Raw genomic sequence first — 11,865 nt, forward strand, 5'->3', positions numbered from 1 at the left:
CATAGGACCTTTAACTCAATCTCTCTGGCATGACTCTTGGATGCCCCAAAATAGAATCTGTGATGACATCCCTTACATACACATATCTAACATTGATTTTTCTGTTAATCATGTCTAAAAATTTAGCTTAGAATTTGGATAATCTGGCCACCTCAATTACCAGGGAGGTGAAAGAAAATTCTAGTTTCAATCCTTCTACTCAGATGGCTCCCAACCCGGTTGGAAGTGGAACTTAGCCTCATCGAAACAGTATTCTAATAGATACGGTTAATAGTGGATTTTGGAGCGAAAATTTGTGGAATCAAAATGCTAATTGGAATTGGATTTGGCAAACTAACATTCCAGCAAAAATCAAATTACTAGTTTGGCTGTCTCCATGAAGTCCTACCTTCTGATGCTCTTCGGCCATAGCTGAAGGCTCTTTGTCTCAAACTTCTACCTCAGATGTAAGAAGCCAGAAACGGTCTTACACTGTCTTATTGAGTGTAATAAGGCGCAAGAAATTTGAGGATTTCTAGACCCTGAAGTTATTCGTAGGGCGACATGATGTAATAGTGCGAACTAGTTCCGGGAGCTCATGAAGAGAGAGAAGAGTTGCTCTTTTTGCAGGAATTTGGTGATTTTGGTACCAAAGAAACCAAGAGATCTTCAACCCCTCTCATGAATGGAATGAATGCCAAAGTGGCGCTTAATGCAAACACCATTTCCGAGCAGTGTAACCTCAACAACCTCCGATCTCTTTATCAAATTCAGAACCCAGGAAGAATTTGGAATTCTACCCCCTCCAAGTATCGTTAAAATTAACTGTAATGCTACCGTGTTTCCTTCGCGAAACATAGTCGACTTTGGGTGTCTGAGGGATTTAGGGGAATATAGGTTAAGGATTATTCTGGTTCCGTTCCTTCTTGTTTAGGAGTCTTGTACTTACTTGGAAATGGTTGCAAAACGGTTATCGGTGAAACAGATTCCATACACGTGTTCCTCTCTGCAAAACCAGCCTGCTTTCGCCACAAAGTAAGACATCAAATTGGTGGTTATGATCCAAGTAAGCCAAATATAGGAAGCTCATTTCAAAGAAGGGCGCTTGGAGCATGTCCTGAGCTAAGCTTTCTCGAACTTTAGTATTGTTTCAACAATCTTTAAATAAATAAATAAAAAAACACACGCACACATACACAACAAAGCAATAAATAAAACATCACAACCGCATCTACCATACCCATTGCTCCCAGAAAGCAATAAATAAAACATCACAACCGCATCTATCATACCCTTTGCTCCCAGATAAACCTTACATACGCTAGTGTCCAAGATCTAAAATAGACTGTTTTTTTTTTTTTCACTGGAACATCACGGATGAAGCTAACACTAGATAGTGGTGGTTTGTCAGTAACAAGTGACAAAATTATGGTAAAGTTTAAGACTGCCACATAAGAAATTAAAGTTTTCAACAATCTATTATCAAATTGAAACATGTGAGAGATGATGAATATTCACATAACTACCAAAAATCTAACTACATGCTACAACTAATGAAACAACCACCAGGAATATGGCATAAAATCCTATTTAAAAGTAATAAGGGGAAAATAGAACTTAATCTTTTAAGCAACAACACAATGCGACAAAAAAGTTTCTAAGAATCATCATCGCCAGCAGCCTTGGACGAAGTTCCGGTCTTCTTAGGAAGCAAGAGGTTGTGGATGTTGGGCATCACACCACCGTTGGCAATTGTGACATCTCCAAGAAGCTTGCTTAACTCTTCGTCATTTCTAACCGCCAATTGAATGTGCCGTGGCACAATTCTAGTCTTCTTGTTATCTCTCGCAGCGTTGCCAGCTAACTCAAGAACCTGAAAATGCCATAATAACATCTAACAACTTCAGAAACCCAAATATTCATAAATTCGAGATCAGTCCTAAATCTGAAACATTAAGCCTAATTTAAAAGTAAACTTAAGATATAACAAACTTGTAGTTGACCAACATGGTTAATAATCTAAAAAAATGACCTCAACTTAGCCCCAAAAAATTGACTCTCTAACGTTACTCTTTAGGAAAAAAAAAATCCTACACGCTAAACATTGCCTAAAAGGAAATGTCTTAACAGAAATTAGAAGATTAACATTGAATCGTGAAACCCTAGATTTAACATCGAAGTTGCAAATACATATGAAAAATCAAAGGAAAAACCCGATCAGGAAAGAATTGAAAAGATGAAAATCTGCAATATTTAAATTCATAGCAACCGAAATCCAAACTACTGGAAATTTCGACAAATCTCAAAACCCTAGAAATTAACAAGGTAAGCCAAGAAATTAAAGACTTAATTGAAACCAAGCAAAGGCAAAATTACCTCGGCGGCTAGGTATTCAAGGACGGCGGCGAGGTAAACGGGGGCGCCGGCACCGACACGTTCGGCGTATTTTCCAGCCTTCAGGAACCGGGCAATACGACCAACGGGGAATTGAAGACCGGCCTTGCTGCTCCGAGAGGTGGCCTTCTTGGCGTTGCCAGATCCTAATGTTTTGCCTCGACCCGCCATTAACGAAGATTTGATGCTTTGGTTTAACGGAAAGAGAGTGATCCTTTGAGCGGTTAGCGAGAGAATATCAGAGGATGAATGAAGGTTTAGGCGGTTGCGACATTTATATATAGCACGTTGTGTGCGACTGAAGTTGTGGCCAATCAAATTGAATGACGCGGATCGTGCTTTTACACTATCAGATGGGTGCAATGTGGACGGTTGAGATAGGGTTTGGGAAGTGACTGAATTGACGAAAATGCCGCCAGACTTTTAATTTTTTTTTTCTTAAAAGGTAAAAAGTTTGAAATCTTTTTCTAAAAAAATATATTTTCTTTGAATAAATGATCTAAATATTCAATCAATCGGTTAAATAGCATTTGTTATGAGATATTGAGATAGAGATTGAGATACTGAAATTTAATATTATATTTGTTGGTTTATAGATTGGTACTAAAATTTCTATCTATGTCTTCAAGATTTTGATATTTCAATACCTCAAAAAATGAGGACACATGGACTAAAATTTTTAGAGATGAATACTAGGAGTGTGCATGGGTCGGGTGAAACCGGGTTTGATGTGACCAAGATTCGGCCCGAAATATATACCGGACCTATTTGTTAGACCCGAACCCGACTCTAGACCCGATGAAACCTATACACTTTCGGGTCACGATTATACCGGGTAAAAACCGGGTGAAAACCGGGCCGTTAACATTATATTACCTTGATACCTTCTTGTAAGTTAGCATGTAAAAATATCCAAATTTCCAAGACTCCAACTATTATTTGACATGGTAAAATTCACTTAGAAAAATATAATAAGAACTAACTTTTTTCTAAAATTAAAGCATAACCATAATCAATACTAATATTGCCTAATAACACCAAATATTTAAATCAATACAAATAACACAAGATTATGCATTAGTCTAAAGTCTTATGCATTTTAAATATAAAACATTAACTTATAGTCTTATATATAATGACTAGTAATACAAAATATTAAGGTTTACAATACTTAAATTTCACATAATAATAGCCATCATCCATCACTAATAACACAAAATATTAATTGTGTATGATGACCGGACCACCGGGCCGATTTCGGGTGACCCGAGATATGGCCCGGACCCGACCTGAAATAATGACCGGGTCTATTTTTAAGACCCATACCCGGCCCTAGACCCGATGAAATCACACCAAATTAGCCCCAAAAGTGTTCGGGACCGGGGCAGGTCTTCGGGCCGGGCCGGGCCATGCACACCCCTAATGAATACTGAAACTTTAATAACATTTTATACCTAAAATATTCTCATTTTAATTAATTAATTCTAATTTTATTCTTTGTACAAATTAAATTAGAGCTTCATTCTTATTTCAATTTCTGTCTTCCATCTTGCACCAAACAAAATAGAGATTTATTTCAATATTTATCTCTTAGTTTCTGTCTCTCAGTCTCAATCTTGTTTGTTGGTGACTCAAACCATTTCTTCAAATACTTGTAAACATTGTCTTAAATTATGTTACCTTTTCTTTTGTAAACTTTGTAAGTCCTTTATTCGGCCTAATTTTGTTTCGGCTAAATATGTTAACTTTTCTTATGATTCTTATTGAAGTTCTTTGATTCAGATTTCCTAGAAAAAAAATAAAAAAACAATGTAAATTGACTCTCTTTCTGGAATATTTCATTGTTATTGCGCATTCTTGTTAAATTGCGATTCTATTCATCCTTTTGGCTTCATGCAATAAAATTAATAACCCATCATAAATATTAAGAACAAACTTCAACCATAATCATCAATCTATACCAACACCAACACAACCTATCATAAGCAAGTCCAAGGGCATAAAATTAATAACCTCAAGGCCTCCTATTCCCAATACATGTTCACCAACAATTATACTAACAACAATACCAAGCTACTCATTAAATTCCATTAACAATTCAATTTATCCTATGGTTCTTCTAACCTAAGTTTTCACAACACCATAAATATTAAACGTGCGAAACTTAAACCATACCTTGACCGATCACTTAATTCATCCAAGGCAGCCTCTCAACACAAAATTACAGCCCCTCCAAGCTCAAATAAACAGCCCCAAAGCAAGCCTTGGTCACCAACAAACCTCCAAGTGATCCCAATTCAATTCCAATGCATAACACCCACTTAACCTACACCTAATACATATATATATGTTCCAATTCAGTTTTCTATCACAATTACAAGATTGAGCTAGGGTTAGGATGCTCTTACCATACCCATATACTCAATAGCTTGAGCCCACAAGTTCCGGAAGCTAATTTGAACCTAGAATACAAAATTTGGGCAAGATTTACCATAGGTTTTCAAGTTTATCAAGAAAGAGGGATAGAAATTCTGAACTTAATAGAAGACTTACCAGTAAAATTGTTTGAATAGAAAGGTAGAGCTCGACGCGCTGAGCGCGTGGCCGCGAACGGTGCGGCGATCGGAGCCCGGATGAGGAAGTTATGGTAATTGGAAGGAATGGTGAGGGTTTGTGAATCTCCTCTCCCCCCTTGCTGTAATGGCGTCGCAGCAGCTTGTGAGGAAGAAAAGAGCTGCTGCTTCATTTAAGTGTTTGGGTCCGGTTGGATCCACGGGCCCGGTTTGGGCCCCGGTTCAACCGGTTCGGTCCTTTCGGTCCGTTTTTGGGCCAAATTTTCGAAATTGATATCAAAATTTTCGTTTCGACGAGCTCTATCTTATTTTGATATTAGTTTTGTATTTTTAGCTTTCCTAATTAAAATTTAATTTATTAACTAATAATTTACCTATTTTTGCGGGGTTTACATCCTACCCACCTAATTAGGAATTTTGTCCTCAAAATTCAGAGTGAGTTACCTGAAAAGAGGTGTGGGTAGTCCTTCCACATCTCTTATTCAAGCTCCCAGGTATGTTCTTCAATACCAGCCCGACTCCAAGCTACTTTCACCAAAGAAACCTCCTTTCTGCGTAAACGCTTGATGCTTGTATCGTCAATCCTGACCGGAGTTACTGGGAGCGTCAGATCTTCTCTCACTTGGACTGATTCTGACTCTAGGACATGACTAAGATCAAAAGTGTATTTACAAAGTTGCGATACGTGGAACACATCATGCAGGTTCGAAAGATGTGGTGGTAACGCGATCCTATACGCCACTGGTCCAATTCTCTTGAGGATTTCAAACGGCCCAATGTAACAGGGATTTAACTTCTTGGTTTTGATGGACCTCCCTATTCCAGTGGTTGGAGTAACCTTCAAGAAGACGTGCTCTCCTTCCTCTAATTTTAGAGGCTTCCGTCTTCGGTCTGCATAGCTCTTCTGACGGCTTTGAGCTTCAAGCATTCGACTCCGGATTCTCTTTATTTGCTCAGTGGTTTCACTTACCATTTCAGGTCCTATGAAACTCCTTTGTCCTGCCTCATACCAACATAATGGAGACTGGCATTTTCTTCCATACAAAGCCTCATATGGAGCCATTCCAATACTTGCATGATAGTTATTGTTATAAGCAAATTCTACCAAAGGCATATATCGATCCCAGCTCACCGGTTGATCCAAAACACAAATGTTTTAATGTACTAATTAGTTGTAAATTTTTTGAAATTACTAATTTATATTTACCTTCTCTTTAAAGATAGCGAGTAACAGGAACAGAAATAATAATAAGAGATAATTGTAGTAGTGTACATAATTTTTTGGATCGTCTTTTATGACTATCACTATTAGTACTACGTTCTTAGACATTGCCAAGATCTACTACTGTTTTGTGCTATTTATGAGTGGTGTTTACGTTAGTTTTTGGCTGTGAAGTACGGACACTAATACGGATACGGAATATGTTTAGATACGGAATATAGGAACACACAAATTTAAAATTTTTATATGACACAGAAATACAATATATTTATAAAATATAAAGTATTTTTTAGATAAATTATAATTATATTTTAGTATTTTATTAATATTAAAATATAAATTAATTTTTTAATTATTTTTAATATTTTATTTTAATAATTAATAATATATACTATTTTTAAACTCATTTCAAGAATATATATTAAGAATAAGGTTAGATATATCGACACGCTGATACGTGATGGCATTTAGGTGTGTCTAAATGTGTCCAAAGAAAAAAATTTATCTTTTATTAAGACACGTTTTGGACACAGAAGATACGCCTGTCGAACGAGTGTCAATAGATGTCGTGTCTAAAATGTATCCGACATGCGAACACAACAAATCAAGAAAGTGTCCGTACTTCATAGGTTTTTGGTATATTTTGTCCAACACAATTAAAGTTTTCTATTTGTAAAAGAACTATTAGCTTATTATTGTAATATTAGTATTGTAACTCTTTTTAATTATAGTGTTGCTATACATTTAAGTTTTATTGGCAACTAAATTTAATTAAATTGGTCTAATTTTAACAAAAATGAATTATATTAATGAGAGTGTGAATACATACTCTAACTATCCTACTAACGCAAATGTAAATAATAACTACAATAACAACAAAGTCTTGTCCCACTAAGTGGGGTCAGCTACATGAATCAAACGATGTCATTGTGCTCTGTCATGTATCATGTCTACAGAGAGACCGTTTACATGTAGATCTCGTTTAACCATCTCATGGATGGTCTTCTTAGGTCTTCTTCTGCCTTTCGCCCCTTGTCCATCTTCCATCTCATCCACCCTCCTGACTGAATGTTCTATCGGTCTTCTTTTCACATGTCCAAACCACCTGAGACGCGATTCAACTATTTTTTTCACAATGGGTGCTACTCCAACTCTCTTCCTTATATCTTCATTTCTTATTTTATCCAATCGCGTATAACCACTCATCCATCTCAACATCTTCATCTCTGCCACACTCAGCTTATGTTCGTTCTCCCGTTTAGCCGCCCAACACTCCGTACCAAAAAGCATAGCTGGTCTTATAGCGGTGCGATAGAATTTACCTTTAAGTTTTAAAGGCACTTTTTTGTCGCATATAAAACTAGATGCAGTCCGCCATTTTGACCAACCTGCTTGGATCCTATGATTTACATCTTGTTCAATCTCTCCATTATCCTGTATGATGCACCCAAGATACTTAAAACTTTTAAATTTTTGTAGGATATTTTTTCCAATCTTCACCTTTATATTAGGGTTTTCCCTTCTCAGACTGAACTTATATTTCATATATTCCGTCTTGCTACGGCTTATGTGCAGACCATATACTTCTAGAGCTTCTCTCCATAACTCCAACTTCTTATTTAGGTCTTCCCTTGACTCTCCCATAAGGATGATATCATCGGCAAAAAGCATGCACCATGGCACAGGCTCTTGAATGTGTTTTGTGAGTACTTCCAAGACTAATGTGAAAAGGTATGGACTTAAGGATGATCCCTGGTGTAATCCTATACCAATGAGAAATTCCTTTATCACACCACCTTGAGTTTTCACACTAGTTGTGCCCCCATCATACATGTCTTTAATTGCACGAATATATGTGATCCTTACTCTCCTCTTTTCTAAAACCTTCTATAAGACCTCCTTTGGTACTCTATCATACGCTTTTTCTAAATTAATAAACACCATATATAGATCCCTTTTATTACTACTATACCTCTCCATCATCCTTCATAATAGCTATGTCGCTTCAGTAGTAGATCTGCCTGGCATAAATCCAAATTGGTTCTCTGTTACTTGTGTCTCTTTTCTCAACCTCCGTTCTATCACCCTTTCCCATAACTTCATGGTATGACTCATAAGCTTGATCCCTCTATAGTTTCCGCAACTTTATATATCCCCCTCATTCTTGTAGATAGGTACCAATGTGCTCTTTCTCCACTAATCAGGCATCTTTTTTAACCTTAAAATCTCATAAAAAAGCTTGGTTAACCAGTTGATGCCTTTTTCTCTAAGACCCTTCCAAACCTCAATCGGGATATTATCAGGTCCTACTGCCCTGCCATTTTTCATCTGCTTTAGAGCCGCTTTTACCTCGAAGTCTCGGATCATTCGATAGTAGTCAAAGTTTTGATCTTCTTCCCTTGTGCATAATCGACCAAGGCTCGGAAGAGTCTTCTGTCCCTCATTAAATAACTCATAGAAGTAGATCTTCCACCTTCCATTAATCTTCTCCTCTTGAGCCAACACATCTCCATCCTTATCCTTTATGCACTTAACCTGATCCAAATCTCTCGTTCTTCTTTCACGGCTCTTTGCAATTATATATGTACCTTTTTCTCCTTTTTTTGTATCCAAAGACTGGTAGAGACCCTCATATACTCTTGTTCTTGCTTCACTTACAGCCACTTTTGTCTCCTTCTTAGCCGTCTTATATTTTTTCCAATTATCTGCGTTGCAGCATAAAGATCATTCTTTAAAGCACTCCTTTTTTATATTTATCTTATCTTGTACACTCGCATTCCACCACCAGGACTCCTTGTCTCTTGGTCCTATTCCTTTAGATTCACCAAAGCTTTCTTTTGCTGTTCTTCTAATAACTTCTGTCATCTCCCTCCACATCTCTTCTGCGCTTCCATTCTCATCCCACTTTGCCTCTTCTCCTACCCGTCTTAGGAAACTTCTTTGTTCCTCACCTTTCATCTGCCACCACCTCGTCCTTGGGTTCTTCGTATGATGTCTTTTCCTCAACTTTTGCTCAACGCGAGAATTCATGATGAGCACCTTATGTTGTGTTGTCAAACTCTCTCTCGGGATAATTTTATAATTAATGCAAAATTTCCTGTCGACTCTCCTCAACAGGAAGAAGTCAATTTGAGAGCTTGTCATGCCACTCTTATAGGTTATAGGATGTTTGTCTCTCTTTTTAAAACATGTATTTGTGATGAGAAGATCAAAGGTTGAAGAAAAGTCCAAAATAGTTTTACCCTCAGCATTGATCACCCCGAAACCATGGCCTCCATGAATATTCCCATATCCAGTCACTTCTCTCCCAACATGGCCATTTAAATATCCTCCTAAGAAAATCTTATCTCACAAAGGTATGTCTTAAACTAAACTCTTTAGATCCTCCCAAAACCTTATCTTGTGTTATTCGTCCAAACCCACTTGCGGTGCATATGCGCTAATCAAATGGAAAGCACCTCACTCCACCACAAGTTTGATAGAGATGATCCGATCTCCCACCCTCTTGACATCCACTACGTCTTTCTTCCACTGCTTATCCACAATAATTCCAACCCCATTTCTATTCTTCACGTTTTCTGTATACCAAAGTTTGAAACCAGAAGTATCCAACTCCCTAGCCTTCGCACCAACCTATTTTGTTTCTTGTAGGCACATAATGTTAATCTTCCTCCTTGTCATAGTGTCCACCACCTCCATGGATTTTCATGTTAGAGTGCCTATGTTCCATATCCCAAATCTCAATCTTCTGTCGCTCCGACCTTTATCTTTTACTTTGTGAACTAGCTTATTTACCCTTGTCCATTCAGTAAAACCCGAGAACCCTTGCTCATTTAACACTACATCCGGGCATCGATGTAGCGGCTCTTACTCATTTGACACCATACTCGAGCTATACAGCGCGTTGTTTCCGGACAACGACCTAGCTTTAGCGTAATAATGTCTTTGATTCATGTCATGGGGGTTATATTTTTATGTTGGTTGTCGAAGACCTAACACAACCCTCCTCCTTCATCCGGGCTTGGGACCGGCTATGTATCGCAAATGTAACATAGGCGGAGTTAAACGTAAATAATAACTAAATATACAAAAAATTTTATCTCTATATTATTATCCCAAAATTTAGTCTAAAAATTATTACTCCTTTTGTGAAACTTATACGTGTAGTCCTTAAAAATCTCCAACAAAAAATTTACCATAAAGGACATACAAATATATAATTCATTTAGCTACAAATAAACATGGATTAATTAGTTAAATATATATTTAGAATGTCTATAATTGATTAATATGTTTTTGAAATTTACAACTTGATGCAGTGGAATTAAACTTTTCTCTTATGGACAACTATTGAAAAATCTAAAGATTAGAAGGTTAGTTATTTCATGAAATTAATAATTTATTTATCTTTAGTTATTCTCAATCATTTTTAATTTTTGAACCGTTAAATTAGAATAGAATTAAAGTGTCTTTTATGATGATTAGAATTAAGGACACAAATTTTAAATATCATTGTCGAAAAATCTGTTTAAGACCATACGTTACTCTCTTAAACTTGCAAACTAACTTCTTATCGATGCTTAAAATAAAATTTTTGGGTTGTCTTATATAGTCATATAAACTTCTTCCAAATCTCCATTAAAGAATGCTGTTTTCATTCATTTGATGCAATTCTATGTTAAAGTATACTGCTAATGTCATAATGATGTGGAAAGAATCTTTTTTGGAAATATGAGAAAAAAAATTTCTATAATTAGCCCCTTCCCTTTAAATAAACCTTTTGGCAATAAGTTGAGTCCTGTATTGCTTAATATTGCTTTATGAATCCTTTTTTTGTCTTAAAAATTCATTTACAACCAATGGTATTTTTTCGATCAAGCAATTCTACAATATTTTAAACTTGGTTATCTGCCATAAATTTCATTTCATCTTTCAAAGTATCTAGCCATAAATTGAAATTACAATTTTTTATTGCTTGTGAAAACATTGTCGGATTTTTTCATCACAAACATCATAGTCAGACTCAACAAGATACACTACATAATCACTAGAAATTGCATGTTTTCTTACTAGTTGATCTTTGTTATGTTGCATCATCAACCTCTTGTAAAGGTAGTCGCATAATAGGTTCTCTCTCTTTTTGAGATTGCTCTTGAACAATATTTATAATGAGTTTGATCCTCCATCATATGATCTACTAGAACATTATCTTCATGATGTGGAACATCAGTAATAGATTATTCTACATTGACCCTATGGTGGACGAAATTGTGATCCTTAATTAATGGCTCTTTGGCATGTGCCAAAGAGAACTAATTTAACTAACTGATCACTTTCTTTTCACAACTCCGTTCAACTAACCAGCAAGTGCACTGGGTCGTCCAAGTAATACCTTACGTGAGTAAGGTCGATCCCACGGAGATTATTGGCTTGAAGCAATCAATGTTATTTTATTAATCTTAGTCAGGAGGCTAATAAAGTTAATTGGATTTATTTGTAAAAAGCCAAACTACAAACTACTTAAAATTGTAAGTTAAAATAATAGAGAATAATAGCGTTACTTGTTATGCAGTAATGGGAGATATGTTGGAGTTTTGGAGATGCTTTGTCCTTTGAACTTCAACTCTTCCTTGAAATCCTCTTCTCACACGCAAGTTTCTTCCATGGCAAGCTCTATGTAGGGTGTCACCGTTGTCA

At 36.4% G+C, this 11,865-nt stretch overlaps 1 protein-coding gene across 1 annotated transcript; it reads right to left on the reverse strand.

Moving 5' to 3' along the window:
• Positions 1–1,431: 1,431 nt before the first annotated feature.
• On the reverse strand, positions 1,432–2,634 carry LOC107478275 (probable histone H2A.1). The gene is made up of 2 exons (XM_016098413.3): positions 2,356–2,634; positions 1,432–1,852 (listed from the first exon to the last, which is right to left on the reverse strand). The coding sequence occupies exons 1-2, from the start codon at positions 2,542–2,544 to the stop codon at positions 1,637–1,639; spliced, it is 405 nt and encodes a 134-aa protein (XP_015953899.1). The 5' UTR covers positions 2,545–2,634; the 3' UTR covers positions 1,432–1,636.
• Between the last annotated feature and the right edge of the window lie 9,231 nt (positions 2,635–11,865).

This window comes from Arachis duranensis, chromosome 3 (assembly GCF_000817695.3).
Source record: "Arachis duranensis cultivar V14167 chromosome 3, aradu.V14167.gnm2.J7QH, whole genome shotgun sequence".
In the NCBI taxonomy this organism is placed as follows: domain Eukaryota; kingdom Viridiplantae; phylum Streptophyta; class Magnoliopsida; order Fabales; family Fabaceae; genus Arachis; species Arachis duranensis.